The 25223-nt window shown below is 39.8% G+C and overlaps 1 protein-coding gene across 1 annotated transcript; it reads right to left on the bottom strand.

Moving 5' to 3' along the window:
• Positions 1-824: 824 nt before the first annotated feature.
• INO80D (INO80 complex subunit D) lies at positions 825-25202 on the bottom strand. The gene is made up of 10 exons (XM_009705051.1): positions 25130-25202; positions 24778-25024; positions 18397-19145; positions 15163-15271; positions 9449-9673; positions 7323-7432; positions 5289-5422; positions 3613-3830; positions 3049-3206; positions 825-2060 (listed from the first exon to the last, which is right to left on the bottom strand). Exons 2-10 carry the CDS (start codon positions 24993-24995, stop codon positions 892-894), a joined length of 3090 nt encoding a protein of 1029 aa, XP_009703353.1. The 5' UTR covers positions 24996-25024; positions 25130-25202; the 3' UTR covers positions 825-891.
• Positions 25203-25223: the final 21 nt, after the last annotated feature.

Raw genomic sequence — 25223 nt, 5'->3', positions numbered from 1 at the left:
ATGCTACAAGGCCACAGTAATTCAGCAAGGGAGGGAATTTCTGCACAGGAATCTTCGCTAATCCATGATCTATTTCAATCCTCCTGGTTTTCTTTCTTTTTTTCCCTGGGCTTAAATTCATATCAGCCTTCATATTTTTGGGCAACCAGTCAACTGATCCCCTTGCTGCTCAATGAACTAAAAATCATCAAAACAAAAATCCAAAAATCAGCATGCAGTAAGAACAGTGACCAGTTCTGGAAGGGGACAAGTCCCACTTCTCCACCAAAATAAGAAAAGGAACTGCTGCTCTCTGCACCCCAAACACACACACGCACACAGAGGAGGTCAAGAGACTATCTTAAGAAACTGTCAAACTCATCCTTGAACCATAATCTTGATTTAGCACTTCAGCGCACCATTCTCAAATCAATGTGTGCAGCCAAGTTTTCCGTGCCAGATGCTACCTTTGGAAAAAAAAGTAAATTTAAAAACAAAACCAAAGAGACTTCCGCCCACTGGAAAACTTTCTACCAGATGCTAATGGGAGAGCAAGCACTGATCTGAACCCTAGGAAACAGTAACATGCACCAGTGATCTGAGGTATCTTCCCATCTCTAGATCTTACTGCCAAGATCAATTACATCCAGTAACTGTGCTGTATCCTTAAGGAATTATTGGGGAACGGTGAACCTGCCTGCAATAAATGAGCACCGGTGCATAACAAGCACATGTGAACGCTACAGCAAGGTTCACAGAGGGCTAACCCTGGTCGGTACTGAAGCAGGGGTCTTCTTCTCAACCCCCTCTTAAAAAAAGGGAAGGGAGGACAGAAAAAATGAAGAAAAAGGAAAAAGGAAAGATAGAAAACACAGGTCCCCCATCTACCTGCACAGAGCCAGGCAGACAAGCTCAGTTGGAGGTGGTGAAGGGCGCAGATGCATTATTGGTACTGGTAGCGGTGGCACCGGTCACTGCGAAGCCCGTGGGAGGAGCTATGGAGCTGTGGCTGGGCTGCAGGTCCTTGGGGATGCCACTGTGGGAGCTCAGCTGGTGCCCAAAGGCTGCGCTGAACTGAGGGAGCTGTTGTTTAGGGGAGGTGGAGGCCATGAGTTCAGCGGAGGCAGGACCCATGCCACTAAAACTGGTCTGCGGTAACCCCGGAAGCACACTGGAGCTGTTGGGGGTCACAGTGGCGAAGGCAGGCTGTGTGGTCTCTGAGTGCGAGGTGGTAGGTGGTGTGGACAGGGAGGTGGACAAGAGGTGTCCATCTGCACCAAGAAGGTTGCTAAACGGAGAGGGGTCCCCAAGATTGACAGGAAGATTTCCCCAGTGAGTTCTGGGGTTGACCACCCCGCTAAGTGGCACATCCAGCTGAGTTGGGAGCAAGTGCTGTGCCATCATGGGCATCTCTGCTGAGAAGGTAGCTGCCAAGTTATCACCAGAAAAGGATGCGGTGTGAGGGGATGTGATATGGTCACTGTAGGGAGACGGCACATGCTCACTATCATAATGGCTTCCATGGGGTGAGGAGTGTGAATGGTCACTGCTGTATTGCTGTCGTGAGGTGATCAGGTCATCTGCCTTGCTCAGCAGCTGGGCAGGGTGGGGCCTCTGGGAGGCATGGCTGCCATCATGAAGTCCATGAAACTGTCCTGGGAAGGCTCTCTCCCCAAGGCCACTCTGGCTTATCAGAGTGGCAGAAGTAAGGCCGACGTTGGCTGGGGCTGAGAATTGCCCCTGGATCTGCCCTGCCAGGGGCGTAGGTGGGTTGGACAAGGTAGCAGAACGGAGCAAGTTCTCATCCAGCTCCAGACTGGAGAAATTATCATGTACTATACGCCCATTCAACAGCTCCCCCAGATCCGTGTTAACCTCTCGACTCAAGGACTGCATTCCTGGAGCTCCAGCACCTGTAGAGAACACCCCTATCCCTCTATCTGACAGCTCCTGAACTGGCACACCATCTGTCTGTGTAAGTACTCCAATGGTACTCAGGCACTCAAGAGAAGTTACAGCCTGTAGGGCCCGTTCTAGTTCTTCAGCCTCTTCTGTAGTCGGAAGGAGATCTCCATTTTTACCTGCAGAAACAGGGACACCAGAAGTTAGCGTGCTTCTCTCAGGTGAGCCCAGCACTGGCACTCTAAGGAGGCAGATGTACAGACAGTTCAGTACAGAGCTGCAGTGTATGATAACCTTCCAGAATGGCTTGCGGTACACAGAAAAATTCATTCACCAGTGTTCACTAGGTAAGCAAGGTAAGAAAAATAAGAAATTACACCTTCCTCTTCAATGGAACTCCCTCTCTCCACCCTCCTCTTCTGTATACTACAATACAAGATGCCTCCCAAACTTACCAGACCTAAAGTAAAAATGCGTAAATAAAATTTTCTTTAATGCTGCAAGAACACAAATACTTATTACTAACCTTCTACTTACCACATTACAGCCTGGACCTAAAATTTACACAGTCAGTATAATTTAGGTTAATTTCAACTCAAACACAGTCTGATGTCACATCATATTAGAAAATGACCAAAGAAATCACGTACCCCAACTCTGGGCTGTTCTAATTTCTTTGTTATAGGTGATAGGTACTGAGCTTTCGAATACAGAAATTCGGGCACATGTCTGAACAAAAACTAGTTTCAAGAATGTATTTAAAGATTTTATTCTCATTCTCTTCTGCTTTTATCAAAGGTGAACATTGACTGTGATTCCAGCCCCACTCAATGGCAGAAAGATGCCATTACTGAGAACACTCTTGATTAAACTGCAACACTGACAGGCAGTAAAAACATAAAATTAATTATTAAAATACGAAACCAATTAGGATTTTCAGAGTAGTAATTATAAGAGCAAGCAGAGAACTACACACACCAGCTGCCTTAAAGTCTGCTTTACTTCAGAGCTCACAAACAAAACAATAGAGCAAATGCACACTTCCTTGTCCAGAATTTATTACCTCTGTAGGAAAACAAATAAGCCCTCAAAATGCATTTTAGAAACACTCACTTCTTCAGTTCACTGACTCTGTTCACATTAGCATAAAATAAAATATAATGGTACCTTCAAAGAAATCAAAATCTTGCAAGTCATCGGGCAGCCGTGGTAGGACATCAGAGAAGTCCTCCTGATTCAATTCCAAGTCATGTGGAATGTCTGTGATTTCATTGGCGATATCATCAGGCAGCTCATCGGCACTCAGTTCTGGTGTGGAAGGGCTCCTGGATATAAAGTATCATTAGTCTCTGGTGTTCAACTCTGATTCCTCCTAAATAACAACTATGAATGCATATCCATCTACAATGGGTGTTTCCCCACACCTTACCCACCCCATCATCTAGGAAAAAAATGCTTTTGAGAAAGTTTCTTTAGGAAGCTTATACTTAGTCTATTGTTTAAATACATAAGATGCAGCATCAGGAGCAAGACATTTTATCCATCAAACCCAGTAATTGCTCAAATCTGAAATGACCCACTCTAAGGTTTTTTGTTTAACAGTCACATGGAGATGTAATTTCTAGCCCCACTCCAGATGCTGATCAGCACAGCAGCATCATACCTTTCTACAGGGCTCATTGACAACATTCAAGCTAGCAGTGGGCAAACTGGGACAGGGCTACCACTGACCGTATGTGGGGCATTTCTACCGGCAGTGAGACACTGGCAGGCATGGTGAGGTTCCCTTGGGGCACTGCAGGAGGAATCGGTTTCTGGGGCCGGCGTGGGCCTCGCCTTCTCTTCTTCTTGTGTTTTTTGGTAAGTGCAGGTGGCTTTGTTTTTTTCCTGGGTTTCCTCTGCTGCTGGTGCTGAACTTTACGGGAGCTGTCCCCTCTCAAAAAATTGTCCTTTGGGAATAAAACAATAGCAATGGGAGCATATTAAGAACAAGTATTACTTTCCTTGCTTTTTTCCCCCTGGACATTCCACAGACATTTACATGTGATGCAAGAGAGATTGCTAACTTACACCCAGACGAGGTTACAAAAATTAAGCTGTATCCTTCCTCATTGATCCCAATGGCAAAAATCACATAGACTGAATTATGAGGTAGGCTAAATAGGAGATCTTGCAGTGCCACTTTAAAAATCATCATTAGTAAACCCTAACCAAACCAGTGCAAAACTGTAACCTTTGTCAGCTGTCCTGTAAGTATTAAAGACAGAACCCTGCTGTGAGGTGGCAATAATGGGGATAGTGTGCAGCAGCTGAAGCCAGTACCTTCAAGTGCCCACTGCCATAAAAGAGAGACAGCACTGAGGAAACAGAATTAATAATACTGTAGGGCTAGCGTAAGGATGTGGGTAAACAACTAAGGCCTTATTGCTTTTGAACAGCAATCATTGACCAATTGAAAAACAAATCAAACCATCAGTTTCCATTTGCCATCATACTCAGAATGGCAGAGGACTGTATGTGCTACAGAAGTAAACCTTGAGACACACACTGAAGATCACCTGGGAGAGGGGGAAAATCCCATACAAATCTGTGTAGCGCAGACCCTCACATTTTAAACCAGAAAACTCCATAATTCACAAGTATTGGAGAGGTTGGACAAAAACAGTAACAAAAACCCCACAACAACCCCCCCCAAAAAAAAAAAAAAAAAAGGCAATTTTACACTTAATGCCTTGAAGGAGGGGCAAGACAGAAATGGGTTTGTGAATCATCCTAAAAGTTTTGTTCTGGAAGATCAGAGGCATAAAAGGAGAGCAGAGGACATCATCTTAAGTTCTGCATTCTCTCAACTTGTAGTAGGCCACTACTTTTCCTCTGGGATCCATAGATCCCTGAAGGAGGTTAAAGGTAAACTCTAATAGTCACCAAAAGGTAAATAAAGTAGCAGAACCATTATTTGTCTGCTTGTAATTGCTATCCACACCTTCTTTAGAAAATATTTTGGGCCCCATGTACTGAGACTGCTTGAGATGCAGTGTTGTTGCCATACCACACTCATACTATACACAGATCCAAGGGCCAGGAGTGAGCCCAAATAAAATGACCACAGGATCTCTCACAATCATTTTCTATTTCTCAATTTAAGAGAGGAATCAAATTTCTTCCAGTGAAGATATTCTCATGCATACTTTATTATATCCTCAAAAGTATGTAAAAGATTTTCACAACATACTTTATACTAATTGAGAATGTTGGGCATGTTTTACCCTCTTAAGAAAAACAAAAGGAAACGAGCTCTTAAGTTAATAAACTTGCTAGTTGTCAAGCAAGAGTTCATAGAAAGACTGGCATTAAAGCTACTGATCATCCGAATACACAAATAATTACAGTTTTGGCTTTGTACTTACCATTTTTTTGGCATGTTCTTCGCACAGAGGTGTCTGATGTGTAATGTCAAAAACTGGCACAGAGCACTGTTGACCATCTGCAAACTTGGCTGTGCAACTTGAGAAGAGCTGTTGAGAACGGTTCAACAAGATATCTGTGCATTTCTGCATCAGGAATAACACATGAGGCAACGATGGAGGAACGCCCTTTGATTTATCAATCTGATGAAGATCAGAGCCTTCAACTCTATCTGTCCATAGATGCTATTTTTAATGAGTACCTTAACTTTGTTACTCAAGTTCAAAGCTAGGTAAGGCTCAAACCCAACTTTTAAAGTGAAAAACTGCATTCATGCAGAATCTCTAATGATTTTATTATATAATGAGACAGTTTTATAGAAGCAGCCATTTCACTAATGAGTTCTTAGCAAAAAGAAGCCTTTTCCTGGAGTCTTAATCAATAGATCAATAGTAGCAGCTGGAACAGTGTAGTCAACAGGACTATTTCCTTACAGACTAATGACAATCCATACTGAAACATGAAAGAAAGAGTATTTCTTAATTCAATCCTTTAAGGTACATTCTTGGCATTTATCTTTAGAGCACAGACAAAGAAGTTTCAAGATCCTTCCTGCTCCTCTGAAAAAAAGATGTGCAATCAGACAGAAAGGTCAAGTAAATCCAAACGTAAGCTTGCTGAGATTTCCTTCAGAAAAATCCCTTGCAGGAGGGAAAATGTTTCCAGACTTACAGCAAATCAAACAGATATTTCATTGTGTTTTTTCAAACAACATTAGAAGCACTCCTTCCATCTTGAACAGTTCTCAGACCTCAACATCACTATGTATGTTGATAAAATGTTAAAACGTAAAAGAAAGGACAAAGAAAACGGAAAACCTGCAGAACAATCCAGATGGCAGACTTGGACAGGTGGGTCAGAACCAAGAGCCTGTTCACTTTAGGGAGACTGTTTCCATTGAGAAGAAAGTGCAGAGGGAAAAAAGGTCACAAATGCAAAATCACTAGGTCTTGACTTCTCTGCTCTATGCACACCAACAAGCAAGAGCGTTTAAACTTTAAAAAAAAAATTAAAAAAAAATTCAGAGTCATGATGCAAATCCCAAACACAGCTGCACACGGTGGTGCTCACAGAGAGGTTTTGAACCGCTCTGCAGACTACTCTTAAGGGGCCTGCAAAAATCAACCAACAAAAACAAGGTATCTGCAACCCAAAAAGATTGACAAGGTGCCGCAGGCTGATAGCAACTGGAACAGATCAGCACTAGTCACTTAAAATACCAAACCTAAAAGCTCCAATAAAAGGAGTCACTTCAACAAAGCATCAACAATTCTTCAGCTAAAAACAAAAAAGACAAAGTCTGCAGAATTCTTAAGCATTCCAGGTCAGAAGTCTGCCTGTTTATAGTCTCCAGAATCAAACCTCACATGTAATGCTCTCCCCTCATTTTTGCAATCTTCATGCATTGACTCTTAACATCTTTTTCAGGCTCTGCTTGAAATCCCAAGCACTGGGAATTCTTCCTCATCTAGAATATGGATTCTGTGACTCCTTCTATTCTGCTTCTTTAAACAATGCAAAGTATCAGATTTTATACTAGTCTTTCTAGTCAGTGTAAATCATGTCTTTATACTATGTGTAAAAACTTGTTCCCATAAACCCTTCATAGGGAGGTAGTCTATTGGAACCTACCAAGAACTGTATCAAAGCCATGAGGCCGAAAACCACATGATTTGTACCAAATCATCCGTGAACGATGATTGTTTTTGTAAAGGCTTCTTGCACCCACTAAATACATCTTACAAAGTAAAACGATGTGACTATAATAGATACCAGTGGGAAACTGCTTATCTTCACTGTCTACAGACCCAAATCACACAGACAAATTAAAAGCAAAGTAGTTGATGAGACACTAACAAATAGGTATTTCTTTGTAAAAATGTATTTGTCAATGCAAAAACCTAACAAACAAAAAACTCTAAAACAGAACAGCTTCCACGTCTGAATGTAACTCCCAAACAGAGTTAAGAGGATACGCTGGAAACAATGCCTGGTGAATGGAAGGGCCTTGTTAGTGCACTGTTCTCCCTTTGAAGTCCCACTACAGGTTGTTGGTTCTGCATCTCTCTGCCTTGCTTGGCTTGTGCTGAAAAAAAAGCATAAAAGAGTTTAGAACCAAAAACCCGGTCTCAGGCGGTTACTTAGCACAACTATTGCACCGAATGTGGCACAGTAGGATGAAAAATTGTAACATGTGTGTGTGTCATGATCCTGATGGGTGCACACTACTACCAGACTCTACACAGGGATACAGAATAGATGTCAATGACAGGTGAAGGTGTGACTGCAGTAACAGGATTATTGTTTATTTCACAGGGCCTTAATTGTAATGAGAGGTGCTGTGTGCTGCTACCATGTAAATATTACAACACCTTGCAACAGAGCCAAGGACAGCAGTAGGTGAGCGTCAACACAGGTGACCCTGAAAATAAGGTCAATCTTTAGAATACAATGTATTGGGTATGCCTATATGGGCAGTCAAGTGCACTTGCAAGCCTGTTCATAAATCAAAACATGCCGAGCATCCCCAGAGCTTACATGCAAGCATGTGCTCAGACAAACTTAGACTGAGCTCTGGAGCGGCAGACCCTGAGCGTGCTCAACATGGGTAAAAGCTCTCCTTCATCAACGTGCTACAGCCCAATCCACCAGCAGGTGCCCGGAGCTGAGCATTTCCTCAGCACAGTCTCAATGCTTTGAGTCTGAGCTGCAAGCAGGCAACCAGACAGCAACGTGGATGAGTACTGCAAGCGTTACACAGCTCGCTTGGTGTTAGCCTGCTCTTAAGGCATTTGTCACCTTCATGTAGATAAAGCTGGTGATTCCAGGGCTGGCTTTCACCTCTGTACACGTTGTTTTCTAGGTTGACAAAAAGCTGCCTGTAGCCTGACTGTTTTCCTTCAGCCATTTCTGTCATCGACCGCACTTTGACTGAGCAAAATTTTAGTTAGCAATAATACTTCTGAGAAACATTTCATAACTGAAAAGACTGTGTAGTTACTTAAATTAACCACAGCAGTGATGACAGGCATACCTGGCTTTGTCAGTCTACCCAAAACAACATCATCTTTGCGTAACAAAAGGCAAAAAAATGGGGAAAAAAAACCAACAAGAGCTCGCCAGTTCTGGCAAGGTTTTGCTGTAGTTTAAGTTTGGAGACATTCACACAACTTCATAAACTAGTAATGTACCTCTACATTACACCTCTGAGCAGCTCTTCAGCACCACTCCACCTCCCCAAGAATAAACCCTCCAACTGTCATGAACCACAGCCCTCTGTCCAGGAACAAAAGCATCCCATAACCAGAATATACTCTCCCTGCTCCAGTCTGCTTCTCATGTTAGAACCCCCTACCCCCTACAGTGACACATCCTGTAAAGCAAAACCACTACAGCAAAAGGATGTTGCTGATACCCCAGACATAATGCCAGGGTTCAGACTTACTCTGTTCCTGCACAAATATGAATCAACCAGCTCTCAGTATGCCAACAGCTGGAGGGATGTTGACATTACCTAGAAAGAATTCCCGCAGAAGGTAACCTTCAGAGTTGTTTGAAGATACTTATTTTGTTGCCAAGTTTCTTTTAAGATTAGATTGAGTTAAATCTAACAAAAAGCATGAGTTTAAGTTTGATTTGCTGGGAAGATAATTAAGAGGAGGTACAGACTTTTCAAAAAAAGCTGTCAGAAAAACAAAATCTGAATTGAAGCAGTGAACTGCAGATAAGATTGCACACTTTGTAAAGAACTGGGCTTAGTATAGCATCAGATATTTGAAGGCAGACAAAGTACATAGATTAATTAATAAAAATAAATTTTAGCAGGCTACTAACTCTTTTTGTAGCATTTAAGAAATCGGGCCCAGATACTGCTGAACAAATGATGCACATTTTAAAACACAAAGCTGGAGAATGCCTGTCTTCATGGAAAACACTGTATGCCATGTTTTATTTCCTTCTGCTGACAGGCATTTGTGTCATGGTTTTTCTGCCTTGTGCATGCCTACCAGTTTCAGAGTTCAGCATTTCAGCTGCTGGATACTCTGCCCATCTCCACCCTGTCCAGACCTGGAGTTACTGTAGTCACAGGGGAAGGTCTAACCTCGTATGAGCACACGTAGCTCTTCGAAGTTCTTGTATCAGTTGCCCAGCACGCTCCGGCTCTCTGCTGGCCGCCTGCAGCAAGGCTTTCCGGAGTGTATGCCGGCATTTCTTCTGACGAGATTCTGCCCGCTCCAGGCGGCAGAGGTGCTTGTATTTCTGCTGAAAGTAAGTGCAAAGTCTGGTCACCCTGGAACTCCTGTCATCTGCATTGTCATCATCGGACCTGAAGGAGGGAAAATAAAAACAAATGGGCTTTAAGTTTGGGGTTTTTTTCACGGAAGCTAATTTGTCATTTTAATAGAATTGTTAAGCTGGCACCCATCTTCTAGCTCGACAAACATCCAAAGACTGAAATGATGCTTGAGAAATGGTAAGAGCAGGATCTCTTTTGAATTCTAAAGGTACTTACCCTTCTTAGTATGTCATTATTAGAGATTACATCAATTTATCATCAAGTCTGACACATTTAAATGTCTGGAGCCTGCTGTTCAAAAAAAAATCTATACTGTTAACCTTTATTTACTGTAAATGTCTCAGCAAATGAGACAAACTCTTAAATCAAAGTGCAATTAATGGAGAGGATAAGGGTGGGGAACTATGTAGTGGAAATTTATTGAAGAAAGGTCACGCTGGAGAAGATGGTCAAATTCTAGCAAGTACCAAAACTGCTCGCTTTTTCCAATTCCTTTTACTGTGCCAGGTGGTGTATTCCTTTCTAAGCCGAAATACACACTAACACAGCTAGCAGTTGATACTGCTTTCCTGTTGTCACAGAGTTAAAGTTGAGTTACAGTACAACCACGGAGAAGAAATTCACATTTAACTCCAAAGGTACTGAGGGAAAATCAGACCTGGGCTAAGCAATGACCAGATGAAGGATTAATCCAATTCTTTGTTTCCTTAAGAAAGCCATTTCCCATTTATCTTGGCTTTCTGAATGTCCAGGCACATATCAACAAGACCACCAAACCACGTCAACACATTCAGTTAAATGAAGTAAAAATCATGAAACATCATAAAATTGTCATTAGGACTTCTTAAAACAACAAGGTCCATCAAGCTACCCAGAAGTCCTCCACAGCAAGCACTAGTTTGCAAAATGATTTTTTTGTTCATGGAGCAATAAAGAGTGTACACTGAATCTAAGCAAAGCACATTTCATTCAGTTTTTCCTTTAAGTTTTTCCTTATGGAACAGAGAAACTTTTTGCTAACTTTCTTATCTGTAAAACAAAGGAAGGGCAGGGGGAGTAAAACAAATCCAAATAAATGAAGCAAATCAAAAGCTCCCAAGATTCAGACTGCAGAGCTTGGCCAATGAGATTGAATGAGCTGACATCCAAACCTGTGCACAGCAAAGCAGACCACAACTAGTTGATGATAGAAGAGATGCAAAATACCAGCCATGATATTTACTAAATAAAGTAAGATCCAGAAATGCAGGCAGAATAGCTGTCCGTGAAAGGCAATACAACTAAGACCTACTTTTCTTTCTGGGAACTCTTATTCTATACACACGCAGGCCAAATTTAAGAGACTGCATCCATCTCTGCTAAGGCTGCCCACAAAAACTCTGCAGGAGCAAACACTGCCTTGACACAAATGCACGTTTTCATAAAGCGTTATACAAAAGTCAACCATACTATGTATTTTGTTCTTTAAAACAGATTACAGATTATTTTCTACAGCATAAATTACAAGTAATTAACCTCTGCAATTAAATGCTTGGCAGTAAATACAAACTGTTAAAAATATTTAACATATGTAATGTTTAAAATCTTTTCACTTTGAAAATGAAAGGGAAATATGCTTTTAAGATCTCTTAGGAGAGAATGCCTACTGGGAAAAATGACCTGTTTAAAAAAATTTAATTGTGTGCCAATTAATACAGATTTACCTTTTTCCAATGTCTTAATAGAAAACAGGAACACATGGATGGGATCAGTTAGATACAGGTAGGTTTAAGGTCTTACATGTTTCATTACTGCTCTGGGACAAGATTTTTAAACAAAGTTGCAGACATACTGATTTAATTTTTAAAATGGTTACAAATTAACTTCAAGAAAAGACAGGAATATTCCTTAGGAAAAATAAGTGTTTCTTTTGGGTGGAAAGAGTTTTTCTTAATTCAAATGTGTCTATATTTGAGACTTTTTACTTCCCTCCCATTGAAACAGACAGAAAAAAGTCATCATATGTTAAAATATTTTGAACTGCAGTTTATGAGATCATATTAAAAAAGTAGATGATGACATAAGATACAAGATGTAGAAAGAAATCATCCTTACAGTGGACAAGGGCTTATTTTGAGGCAAACAGTTTCTAAAAGCCTATTCAAAATTTTGTTTCCAGGCCAGTAAGATTAACCACAACGTATTTATATGTTCAAAGAAACCTACAAATATCACAATAACACCTGCTTATTTTTTCCCCCCACTAGGCAAGTACTGAAACCAAAAGGTACTTTTATTGTCCTTTCATAAACAAGTTTACCAACTTCTATTTATTTTATTCTCTTAAGCTGCATACGTAACTTCTGAAGTTCAACTTAATGTGTGGTATTTCATTTTTTAAAAGATTTCTGAAAGTGCACGCAAACCATTTGATAATACAAAACGCTTCTTCCCAACCCTTCCCTTTAAGATTGTCATGTGTAAACATCAGGGGAATTATTGCTGAGTGTTTATGAAGAAAACAAAGGCAACACGAAGCAGCAGAAAGGAAGAGCAAAAGGGTAGCGCGAGCAGTCAGGCACCATCAGGGAACCAGAAGAACATCCTCTCTGCTCTGAGACACCCCAGCAACTGTACTTCAAAACCCTTTGTAAGAGGGGAGCTGAAGAACCTTCCCTTCTTCCTTTTAGTTCTTCTAGTTACTGGGAGTTATTAAATCCAACTTTGACAATACACCGTTGATATTTGCTCCTTTGAGTGAGCTGGTATGAGGAGGGACTCCAATCCTCACACTCCCATTTCAAACTTGCTACTTGAAACGCTCACTTTAGCTATATTTCAGTGTGAGAAGTGAAAAATTACTTTGTTTTAAAGTCATTTGTTTTCCAGTACTTTCTAAACTGCAAGACCCAGTAATCGAATCATCCCAGGGGGAAGCTTCACTAATCTGCAGCAAAGAATAGGCCCTGCTTTCCCTCCAAATCACTGCTCCCGCAAGGAATTCCTCACACCCCAGCAGCCTTCCCTCCCAGCCACCCTGCCTGCACTGCGCCCAGTGCCAACTCCTGCGCTCCTATTTGAACTCAAACATTTGTGCCTGCCTCCAAGCACTGCATCCCAGAAGCCTGTGACCACAGGAACCCCATTTTTCAAAATTAAAAGGACAGAATAATAAAAGCAAACATTTGGCTTGTGTTTCTACCGATGATTGCAACAATAAGATTTTTACAGATTAAAAGGCCATAAGTCAAGTGAACTCAAAAATGCATTGCTATTAAGACATTAACTTTAAACAATTCTCGTGAATTTTTGAGAGTTTAAGAGCAGCTAGAGTATGACACAAGAACCTCAACAGAAAGTTAGAGGATTCCCCCCACAGTCATACAACCAGAAATGCTGGGAACGAGCTATCTTTTACTAATCTCTTCCGAGAAGCATCCCTCCTGCTGTCTTTCACGAAGTCAAATGAAAAAGGACAGAATGCAGCTAGCTGGTGGAGAGTTATCCCTTTCACACAGAGACCGCAAGCTTAGACACAAATGAACAGAGGAAAAAATAGCTTTAATTTTACTATGAAAAACAGCATGTAAATTCCCTTAAGTTTAGGTACACGATTTCAGAATCTAAAAGTACTAGGAAACAATCTCCATTGTTTTTCTGGTAAAATTAGCCTCCAAAATTCAGAGCCACACCAAGTCATTGGCTGACTAAGTTAGGAGCCACTAGTCTGTACCACCAAATCAGCAAGACAGAGTCATTTTGACAAATCAACTCATCCAAGAAATAGTCTGAACTAATTCATCTTCATCAGCAGACAGTCCACATTGCAAAAGTGTCAAAATGAAACATTTCAGGTAATAAAAACCTCTACAGAAGCTTGCAGAATAGGAATTAAAGTTTTAGAAGGCTGACATCAATTGAATATATCAATATTTATCCACAAACAAAATTAGGAAAGTTGTTGAAGAACTAACACTGGGCAGGCTGATGGAAGTACAAAAGCAGCCAGTACCATACAAAAATTTATCCATCATGATTAGTTAAGACAGTGTGTAACTGAAATGCATAAAATGCTAGAATGGAACAGAAAATGTCAAGACAAGGCATTATTTTCTCTCAGCATGTGAAAAAAGTAGGAAGAATCCAAAGGAAGTTAAGACAAATAGAAGACAAAACACACAGAGATGACCTTTACAAGTTGACCAAAAAAATAGGGATCTATGGAAGAACCAGACCAAATGTCAAAGAGAGAATAGTGTAAGGGAAGTTATTTAATAGACATATCTGCTTTTAAAATCATGTATGATTTAAAAGCCTGAAAGTCTGTTCATGTTTTCCCAAGACAGTTTATTTAAAAGTTGCCTTTTAACTTAAAAGTAATGTTGGTGAAAGCTCACTCTCTCTCTGATGGCTGATGCCCTAAAAAACAATGGTCATTCATAACAGAAAAAAAAACAAAAAAACTTTCTTTTAAAAAAGAAAAATCTCCACATTGCTATTAAGCTTTGATTCACTGAAGGCTCTCAGTATTTAGTATCCTGGTGTCTGTCTTGATGAGAGATACAGCTTTGTTGTTCACCACGTGAACAATCTTTAGAGATGGTCAGAAGTTCTGGTAAGTTTCAGAATTTCCATGTAACAGCAAAATAAAGTTTCATTAACATCATTACTTTGTGATATTTAAAAATTAAACAAATGGGAGAGAGTTGTAGTATCAAAAAGTTCAGTTGCATAGTGAAAGAGAATCACGTTATAGACACCATAACCAAATTTTACTGAGACCCTAATTTCCTTTTATTGTCAACATGCTTCAGTTTCGTTGCAATACTATGCTTGGGATGCTTTGCTTTAACTTTGCAACTTAAAATTTATATTAATAGACATATATTATCATATCCTCCTGTAAGTTCAGATTCATGACCTAGCAGGATATGGAGAACACCATAAGCCTTTCTGCACCAGCAGTTAACACCTGCTGTGCTTATCCCTTCAATGACACTTCCTTTTCAATGCTCCCAACTATTTGACAGAGGTTTATTCAACACTTAATTATGAAAAGAAATGCCATGCCCTTTAAAAAAACACATTAAAACAACATCCTGCACAATTACCATAAGGTAAAGTAAAATGTAATAAGTTTACTAACAAAGTTATTCACAAATAGTAGGAAAGACAAGAAACCAATAGGAACTCCCTTCATTTGGTTCTAATTCAGGAAATACCTCTACTCAGCAAGGCACACAAGTTCATGAATAAATCCCACTAAACTCAATTAATCTTAGGCAAATAAGCTTAAATTCTTTCCTGATGCATCCTTCTGACAGCAGACTGCACAAAGGTCTCTAAGTTACGTGGAAACTGGGACAGAAGGCAACAAGCTGTTTCATAGCTGTTACAAACAAATGAGTTCAAACAATCCTTTGTTTCAGTAAAGCACTTGAACAAGTGCTTAGGTTCCACTGACTCCACTTGAAGCAAAGCTCACATTTACATGATTTATTCCATCAAGGCCAGCATGAATACTAAAGAATCATACTCACTCATGTCTCTCATAGCCGAGGGTTTCTCGGATAGACCACGCAACCTGGTATGGGGAGGTCTGCTCTGAATCCTCCAACTCTTCTCCACTGTCTTCAGACCAATCCAGCCCTAAGGGAATTGAAAATATGAAAGCTGGATGAAAAGTGTATCCATCTCATATAAGTCTCTGAGCAACCTATGGCACAAAAGATGAATGTGTAGTATAGTCACAAGCATAATTATGTTTGATTAAATCATATCATATTCTCAATTAGACAGGAAAAGTTGCAGTAACAGTTCCATTACAGTGTGCAAATAGCACGCACTGATTTTTGTCAAATTTGAGTTTTCCTTTTAAAATCCTTATTGGCTTCTTTATCCACAAGCAGTGGAATAAATATCACCAGCTTTCTTACCCACAGAAAAATATTACAGCTTTCATACCAAACACATGGAATCTTTAGATGCGAAGTACAAGAGAAGTCCCTGGCACAAAGAACTGACTGCCTGTTAATTTTTAATACTGTATGATCTAAACAGGCCATTTTAATTTCTGATTATATTCTGACCCCTGCTCTGTGCCAAAACACAAGGAGAATAGGAAAACCGTAAGACAGAGGCAGTATGGGCATAGATAGATACACAGCTACACAGGATGTTCCTCTGCTCAGTCTCTGTAATTGCCTGCCAAATGCATACATTAGCATAAAAAGAGAGCTAAAGGGAGAGATGCAAATGCTCCTGCACTTTTACTAAGCAGCATGCTTTTGCTTAATGATGATGCAGTAGGATCAACTTATTGTATGCCCCAGCAGCCTCAGTTAGTCAAGCTAAACACAATCGTTGACCAGGACAGCCAGAAACAGAGTCCAGTAAGTTCTCAGGTGGAACATCTTATCTGGAGCTTCACCTTCTGTAGTTTTTCCTACTGTCCCTCCCACATCCAGTGGAATTCTTGTCAATTCCTTGCAGTAGGTGGGATAAAATCCCGTAGCTGCATTTACAAGCCAGCATTATTACTTTTTCACTTTCTTGTGTGCTCCTTGAAAATGGAGCAGCAGTTGGGATAGAGTTAAGCAGCACTTTATTTTCGCTAAAAACAAACTAAATGGCTGTATCTGAGATGGTTCTGAAGTCAGAGGCTTTGAATTTGTGAAATGCATCAATACTTGGGTCACCTACTTTCAGAGTTAGACACACACACACACACGCTTGGAATACAATCGTCAGGAGTGCCTTCATCATTTAAAAGCAACACTTCAACATAAACCAGAAATATCAGAAACCCTATTTTTCAGGAACTTCAGCATCCTGAAAATTCTGATCTTCATTCCTATTTTTAAGACATGCATTTGAACTAAATTAAGATATCTTAAGACATTTAATAAAGTGCCAGAATTATACTTTCAACTTAAATGTTTGGTTTTTTTTACTCTCACCCCTTCCATAAAGAAATGAAAAAAACCAACTAAATCATTGGATAAAGGTATCAACAATTGACATCATGTAACAAATTATCTCCCCAAAGTTTAAAAATAAAATTAGAGGTTGCATTGTTTGCTTCTAATGGGCACTGTAGATATTAAGGAATAAAATCTAATCCAGATTCAGCTATACTCACACTGAAGAACGCAGTTACATTAATATCCAATTACATGGCTCTGATGTAGGTACACATAAAACTGGCTGCATCTTTTTAAAGATTCTTTGCAGTCATCTCTACTGCAACTCTATCCTAAAAAAGAAATCCTGAAATTCTCTGCACTGGTGTAAGCAATCTTTAATAGTATAAATAAATGACAAATATATTTTCCACTCTCACATAATTTATATATTAATTCCATTACTTTGCCAAATATAAAATGTTCTAATTGCATACACATACAGTTTTGTGTGTGCATAACTGTACATTTATAGGTCTAATCAGTTTTCTTACTATGCCTCTTTTTCAGGAAAACGTATTCTCTTCACCACTTGAGAATGTAAAACATTAAACACAGAAAGTGGTCTTTGTATAGTCTTTCAAAGCGCAGGTCACTTTCTAAGCTACTGGGGTCTGTGACACTCAGAAGTGCCTCTGGAGTTGCCAGTCCTCAAAAGACCTGCATTATATATAGGACCATCAAAGCAGTTTTCTGAAGAACAATGTCCTTTGGAGACATGCTATGGGATGCTAATTATCTTCTGAACAAATAGACAAGCTATCCCATGAGTGCCAAAGGGCAGATCTTAACAGCAAATTAAAAAGAGGTTAATTGAAACAGCAAAAATTACAGATGTTTGCAATTAAATAAGATGTTATACGAAGAACGTCCAGATTTATTTGAAGTCTTTTTTTTTTAAAAAAAACCCATAAATGTCATTCTTGCTCTAATATCACACAGTCTCATCTTTCCCTTTTCCACGCCAGTACTTTACTTGTTAGAAAAGTACAATCTAAAACTAAGCAGAAAAGTAAGGTAACTTTGGAGGATGAGGAAGACAAGGACAGCTAGGTGTACCTAGGACTGTATTCATAATCAGACAAATAAGCCACAAGGTCAGCTGCCTTTTTAAAGCTTTACAGAGCACTACTACCACAGCAGAAAGTTGGTTATATTTACTTACATTTTCACAAGCAGCAATTGATTGTTACAGTTTCTATATAATAAGTGAGCAGGAGATTATCCCTGCACTGACATGTGGACAAGACTCCACCCCCCAATTACCTTCTGCAACAGTACTGCCCTCCTGCAGTAGTCTTTGGCTTTTGTTCATCCACTTCCTGCACACGAATAGGCCATCAAGAAAAATTCTCTTGTGCTCCAATTTTCCCAGTCAACGGGAAATTTGGATCTGCAGAGAATGATGGGCTAAAACTCCAAACTTTTATTTGCACTCATGTTGTAACATGCATTTGTCATATATCAAACATCCAATCTAACCTTGTCCAGTCATGTAGGTACAGCTGGCACCACCTTTACTACTCAAGTTTCAAACCTTCTATATGATGTCTGTATCATCCAAGTAATGTTTTCTATACTTTAGTTTGATTTCTCAAATGGTTAACAGAACATTAAGAAGAATAAACAACCAAAATGCCATAAACCATATGTGATGGGTCCAGGCATTCCCTTCACATAGAGATTACCTAGTTTAGGGTTATTTTGTAAGGATCATAGAGGAATGCAGGACAGGGCTAGGAAGACATTCCTCTTTTGTCTTTTGGTTTCAGGTTAAAAAATAAGGTGGCAATGCATTTATTATCTACCCACCTAAATGTGGAAACAGATCAGTGTCCAGCTGCTGTTTTCGAGTGCACAGTTTCACCAGTCTCTGTAGCCGGCTCATGCAGGACGAGTGCGGAGAGAAGGCTGTGGCTTTCATGAGGACCCGATCAGTCCTTGGAGGGTCTGTGACAGGAGCCCTAGTGGGTGGTAGGAGAGGCAGAGGTCTCTTGTTAGACAACTGCCGGGCTTGTGCTATAGTGTGTGTGGTGGGTGCCACTCCCTGCATTGGTAGGCTGGTGTTCAGAGGTTGAGGTGACTTGCAGACTACACCCTGCGATAGCCCTGTCGGCTTTAACGAAGCTGATGAAGGTGGCAGATGGGAGTGCTGCTGCTGCAGAGGCTGCTGCTGCAAAGGTGCAGGAAGGGGGCTAAAGTGCTCTTGGCGAACTTTTAAAATCTCTGTCTCTCTCTGGCGCTGCCGGTTTTGAGCCAACTTGCTCTGCAACTTTTTCCTCACCGTTGCCCCTTTCTTTAGGTCATCATCCTCCTCATTGAAAGCAAAGGGGTCTTCTAATTCTGCCTCCAGGTAGTGGAGAGGAAGCCTAGCCCCTGGAGGGGAAAGGGACATCCCATCCAGTCCATTGGGCATCTTCAAGGCCAGGGTGGGCACTGTCAGACTGAAGGCCATAGCATCCATCTGATGCCTGACCTTTACCTCCTCTATGGGATCATTCTTTTTCTTCCTCTCCTTTTTCGGTATAAAGCCAAGTACCTGCAGGTGGCTGTTGCAGTACCTTTGAAAAGTAAAAGCAATCAGTTATTAAATCAACTCTTGTAAGTAAAATCTCAAGAAAACAGACATCACTAAAGGAAAACCCACACACACTCATCTCATGTGAATATAGATCAAAACACGAGGTTTTATAAGAAGTGTACACAACTGCTTCTAATAGAACAGATAACAGTGGTGTTCCCAACCTGTAACAGAAAACAAAAACTTATACAAGTGACAGTTTGTAATTTTAAGATATAAAAGTCTTCATTCATTATTTATAGGAGATTCACACCCAACCGTTCAAAATATTTACTCTCTTACAGGGTAAATACTCAACAAAACGAAGTGAACAAAACAAATGGACTGTCTGATTCACAAAGCCATTAAGAACTTAAGCCATTAATTCTGATCATTTCAAAAGCTCCCAAGAAAAACCACATTTAAGACTACTTCCTTTCATTTGGCTGTTCTTTCACTGCAAGAACGGTCACATTATTATTACGAATTCCACTGCAGTAGGGAGCATTTTCTTATATGGACAATCCCACTAGAGATACCTGCTGAGAAGGGTCACTATTTGCACTTAATGAACAAGTAGCATAAATATTTAAATTCTGTTTCAGTAGTTTAACATGATGAATTTTGTAGCCAGAGGATTAGCTGAATATTCTTCAAACCAAAATCTAGTTTAAAAGAAATTCTCTGCTGCTAGAATATGTTTACACAATGCCAGGAATATGTATACATACAATCCACAAACACGGATTTTAAGCTCTTCTAATAGAAAAAAGCTTTTAAAGTCATGTTACTAAAAAAAGAAAAAGAAAAGTCTTTGAAAGTTTGTCATGAAAATTACGAGGAGAAGAGTTACAATTTATAGCCACAGATAACATAATAAGAAGTAAACAACTAATTTTTGTCTGATTAAAACAAGCATGTGTTAGAAATGTAGGAACCATGATCTGATCCTTTTCCTGTTTCACACAGGCAGGCCCTCCTGCCTCTGTAGAACGCCACCAGCAATCAGACTTCTGCCCTTGCAGGATCCCATCTATAACCTGCAGCTTATAGAAGAAAACAAAGATATGTAGAGTGATGTCTACATCAAGGTATTTATGGACAAGATAATGAAATACCCATGAAGGTACTCTTTAAAATCTGATAAGTATGCATCTGAGAAAAGTAAGTTTTGTTGAACCAATAGGTTAAAATGAAATTATTCCTAGTCTTCATGGAGAAAAAATAGCAGAAAAGCCCAAACCCTAAGAAAGGTTTAACACTTCAGTTTAGTGACTTTCAACTTGTCAACTCACCCCTAAAGAAGCAACGTGTGAACTGCTTCTAAAGGGTCCACAAAAGGTAAAAAAGGAAATTCATATATGCTCCTTAATGATCTCCATATACGCAGCTTCTTGAGGGACCCACATGCATAAGGATTCATAAATCACAAAAGGCTGAAAAGTACCACTACTTCTTATTGTCTAAATAATTTTTTATTACATTAAATTGTAAGTAAGAAATAAATCTAGATGAGGCAAGCTGAAAGCCAGTAACATGTGGAGTCCTTATTAGAATACACTGGAATACTGTAAATTCATACTTAGACATGCACCTCTAAAAATAAAATTACATAATGAGGGCTTAATAAAGGTTCCCTTAAAGTCAACAGCATTATGCCTAATTAAAATTAAGCACTTTTAAAATATTTTGTTTGAAAAAGACTGAGATCAGTTACAATAGCACTTTCAGTATGACAGAAGAAAAAACAATAAACAGACACAACAAACACAAGGGAATTTTTTTCCCTTTTATTCCAATAAAAAGAAGAGTTTTGCTCAATGTGAATGCTTCCCTTATATTGTTCAGAACTTAAATATTGCCACCTTGTGCTTGTGCCAATGTGAGGAGGTAAAACTGGCTCGTCTGTTTTCATTGTGAAAAAGAGAAAGCAAAAAATAGAAAAGGTGAATAAACCTATGAAAAGGTAATAAACTTACTAACATTCTCTGAGTTCGAGGCTATTTAGGGTTTTGCTTGTTCATTTAACTCTAACAGAATCATTTTTATATGGCAGAGAATAAAGCTTTGGCTCTTACAACTGACCATACTGCATCACTGAAAACCAACTGTATTTTATGTAGGCATCACCTCTGGACACAAACCCATAGATCCAGGCCACAACACAATGAAAATATAGATCACATGTACTTGCAGACTCCAGTACATGTCTACTTTGCTCTGTGCTTTAGGCTCTGTCTATTAACACTCCATCTTTCAGCATAACCGAGGCTGATTACCTTGGACTAAAAGGAGCAAGAAGAAACTGGGAAGAGCACTTAAGTCTTCCTGGGCAGAGAAGACTACACGCAGGTAATTTTGGTTAGGCATAATTTATTAGGACCAACTCAACCTTGGCCTTGTCAGGCTCTAGCCAGTCCCACACGGAGCCAGGTAGGCACGCACACCAAGTTCCCCATCCTTCAGATTCCAGCATGGCTTTTTAGTTGGCCCTGGCCCAAACTGGCTCTGACTTTATGTGGTGCTGCAGAGCCTGGTGCAGACATTAACTGACTCTGCTGGAACCAGTCTATAACCAGCTGAGTTAAGGCACCAAACTCTTTGGATCAGATGTAATGCCAGGAAAGCTGTTAGTAGTTCATGCTCCATGGAAGACAGATTACTGGGAAAACTGGAATAGCACCAAGTAGCACAGACCCTTGCACATAGCTCTGAGCACGAAACCCATTAGCATCAAGCTGGCCCTACAAGAGTCAATTCTGATGTGCCTGCCTTGGTGGTTCATTTCGTCACTTCCATAACCTGCCTGGGAGTTATTCTCAGCCGACAGTATTACACCGAGTATCTAGTACAGTTTTTTCTCCCTTCCTTACTCAATGCGAAAGACAATTCTGTGCAGGTGAGGTCAAATGCAGTCAGCGCATATGGTAAGAGCAGTGGTTGATATCCATTAAAACTTTTTATAACATGAAGCATGCAAAAGGTGAGGGGCTCTGAAGGCTTCAGCTGGACAGTTTCCCACATCACTGGGAGGGCAAGAATCCAGACAGCGAGGTTTTCCACCTACAACTGCATTCTGCTTCCCAGTACATCCCAGACTAGTATTGAGTTCTGTCACTTATTTAAAGGAAGATCCAAATAAATTGGAGAGCATCTTGCATATTAACAAAATATTTGAAGATTGTCTTGAAAGAGGAAAATTAGAGGTAAACCCAGTTAAACTGTAATAACCCTATACTTAAAAATGAAGTTGAACTTCATTATCTATGTGTGTATTTGGATAAGAACTAGGAGACATGTATTCAGAGGAAATACAGATACAGAACCCATGTCTGCATTATCCCTTATATATTCTTTAAAAAGATAGTGAATAGAGAAACTAGACTTCAGATAAGGCAACGAAGTCATGCACTATTAATAGATTTAATTTGTAGAATGCTAATGATTAATAAGAAATCTAATAATATGGCAGCATATTAAACATCTTTGTGGCTGGTAGCATATCATTTGTCTGGGGTCAAGTAATAATTTTTTTTAATTATCTGTAGACAGACTATGAAGCTTTTGGCATATAATGCATGCATCCTGCTAAGACATTTTGGTTTTTATAATCTTTAAAAGTATATAAGAGCATAGCTGTTAGAGAATGATACAGCCTGCTTTAGTACAGTTACATGTCTAAAACTGTGACAAAATGACCATCTGACAGTAATTTGTACACAGAAAATTACAAGCTACGAGTGAACATCTCAGACATAGCAAACATCTTTATATCAAACAGAGTGTGAAAAAAGTCTCCTAAGAAACACATACAGGTTTGCCTGCCAAAAAAAAGTTTAGAGCAGGCACAGTCTTATCACTAGCATTCATTAAATTTTATTGTTAAAATTAAACTCTGCCCTGAGAAGCAGTCTTTTAAAATATTCTTTCAAACTATCACATCCTCACATTTGAAATTAAAAGTTTATTTTCTCCTTCAGACACCTGCTGTCCTCTTCAAGTACTGTAATGTGACACTCGACATGCAATTGAATTATTCTAATATAACATACACCAGATGTCATGACCACACTTCACTTTAACTTGAGAAAAATCAGAAAGAACAAAGTGTGAACTCAATTCAAGGTGTAAAGAAAAATCTCAAATTCCATGGGAACATATGAGACCTAAAAAGGTGTCATTAAGTACTATTATTTCTATTGTTTTTAAGTATGACCCCTGGTAAACAGCAACTCTGGCTCAGTCAGCTCTTGCATCTGAAATTACAGCATATCATTTGTGCTAACAATTTCCACAATCATTTCTGCGAGCTTATTTCCAAAGAGCCTCAATTGTACAGTAGCAAAGAAACAGTCACCGACTGTCAAATTACAGCTTAAAGTTATTCATCTTGTGCCATTTGAGCATTTGCCCTACAGCTTTTGACAAACATTCATGGTTTTTTCTCACTTCATCAGTCTCCTCAAGTGAAATGGCAGGTGAAGTGCAAGTTAATTTAGAGCACAGTCCAACTGTTGTTTCAGACAAGAGAGGGAGCTGTGAGCCGAGAAGGAAGTTATATGTAGGGCACAGTGGGAACACTGCTAATAATGCAAAAGGTTAGTGAATGGCAGCTAATAATGTGAAAGGTCAGTGAATAGTGGTTTGATTCTTTTTTTGGCATGTTTTGTTTATATTCTAGAATAAAAAAAATAATTTCTAACAGAACAAGCCTCAGATAGTTAACACACACATTAATTAAATACTGTGTTACTGGCAAAACCTGCAACAATGACTCTGAAAAATTAAAGTCATATATACCTGGCAGCCAAGATTAGACAAATTCTGCTATTTCAGCCCAAGCAACACCAATGAGACTGGTGTTCAGGAAGTTTTAAAGAGCAAGGAAGAATGTCCTTGCGGTTACAGTATGGGCTGCAATTCAGGAAATCTGGTTTGAATTCCCAGCTCTCCAACAACTTCAAGTACTATCTCTTGCAAGGCATTCAATACCTGGGCACCTCTGGCATCTTCGTTTGGGCAGGGACGGGGAGAGAAAGGGGGGAAGCAAGGAAGAAAGGGAGTAGACAGCACTTTCCCAGCTGGCTCATCTGTTATCAAGTAATGCTTATCTTATTCCAGTAATACAACACTACAGATCAGTACCAAATCACAAACACTGAATTGTAATTCTGGATTCGTCCCTATGTGTCACTGCTCCCTAAGCCCAGGAGGTATGCATTTTCAGCTGTTTGTCCTGAAAAAGCAGATGGAAGTGTGCTTTTGGCACAGCTGGCCAAACAAGCAGGCCTTTTTAAGAGCATGTACTGTGAGTGACAAAGCAAATTAATTACAGCAGCAGGTACTGTGTAGCAGATTTGATCCACAGTTTATAGTGAGTTTGAGAAAAGCAATGAACTCTCCCAAAAGCTTCCTTGGGAGTAACTTACTGCCCCTTTTCTGAGTACTTGACTCCCACAGAAAATAAAATAAAGTTTACTGGTCTTAAAACAAAACCCTCAAAGGAACATCCTGGAATTCAATCCACTCAGGCCAGTTCCCCTCTTATCCTGAAACCAGACAACATCTTAAAAGAAAACTCATGCCTATGTCCCAGCCACTTCTCACTTTGGAGATGGATAACCACAACTCACCTACGGTCCTCAGATTTGGGGATGGGGTTCGTGCAGCGTTGGCTGTTGTACTTGGCCACATATTCACATTGCTTGAAGGGGGCAGTCTTGTCCTCCAGAACGTGTCTGATACAGAAGGCGTAGCCGTTAAGTCGCCTCTGCTTGCACAGTTTGGGGCTATATGAGCACAAGGGCTTATTGTCAACTTCAGAGAAGTGTATGTGTTTGCCTTCATACATCACGTGACTCTATTCCTTGTGAACATCAGCTGAAAGAACCAAAACATTAAGACAAATCACATAAGGAAAAAAAATACATTCAGTTCTAGAATGTGTGTTTCATTTTGGCAGGAAAGAGGGACACAAAACAATACCTGATGTTAAATCTTCTGTACCATATCAATGTTAAGAGAGAGCCCCAAGGACACCACTATCCTGGAATGATGATGAATCAAGATGAAGCAGATT

This window comes from Cariama cristata, unplaced genomic scaffold (genome assembly GCF_000690535.1).
Source record: "Cariama cristata isolate BGI_N322 unplaced genomic scaffold, ASM69053v1 scaffold43107, whole genome shotgun sequence".
Classification (NCBI taxonomy): domain Eukaryota; kingdom Metazoa; phylum Chordata; class Aves; order Cariamiformes; family Cariamidae; genus Cariama; species Cariama cristata.
Note: the sequence above shows the minus strand (reverse complement) of the source record. Positions and strands in the feature narration are given on the sequence as shown.

Coding starts and splice junctions, on each gene's coding strand:
- INO80D (XM_009705051.1), bottom strand. CDS start 24,995: ATGTATGAAGGCAAACACATACACTTCTCTGAAGTTGACAATAAGCCC. Junction 15,272..18,396: donor TGATCTGTTTCCACATTTAG/GTGGGTAGATAA, acceptor CAATTCCCTTAG/GGCTGGATTGGTCTGAAGAC. Junction 3,207..3,612: donor GTAGAAATGCCCCACATACG/GTCAGTGGTAGC, acceptor CTTTATATCCAG/GAGCCCTTCCACACCAGAAC.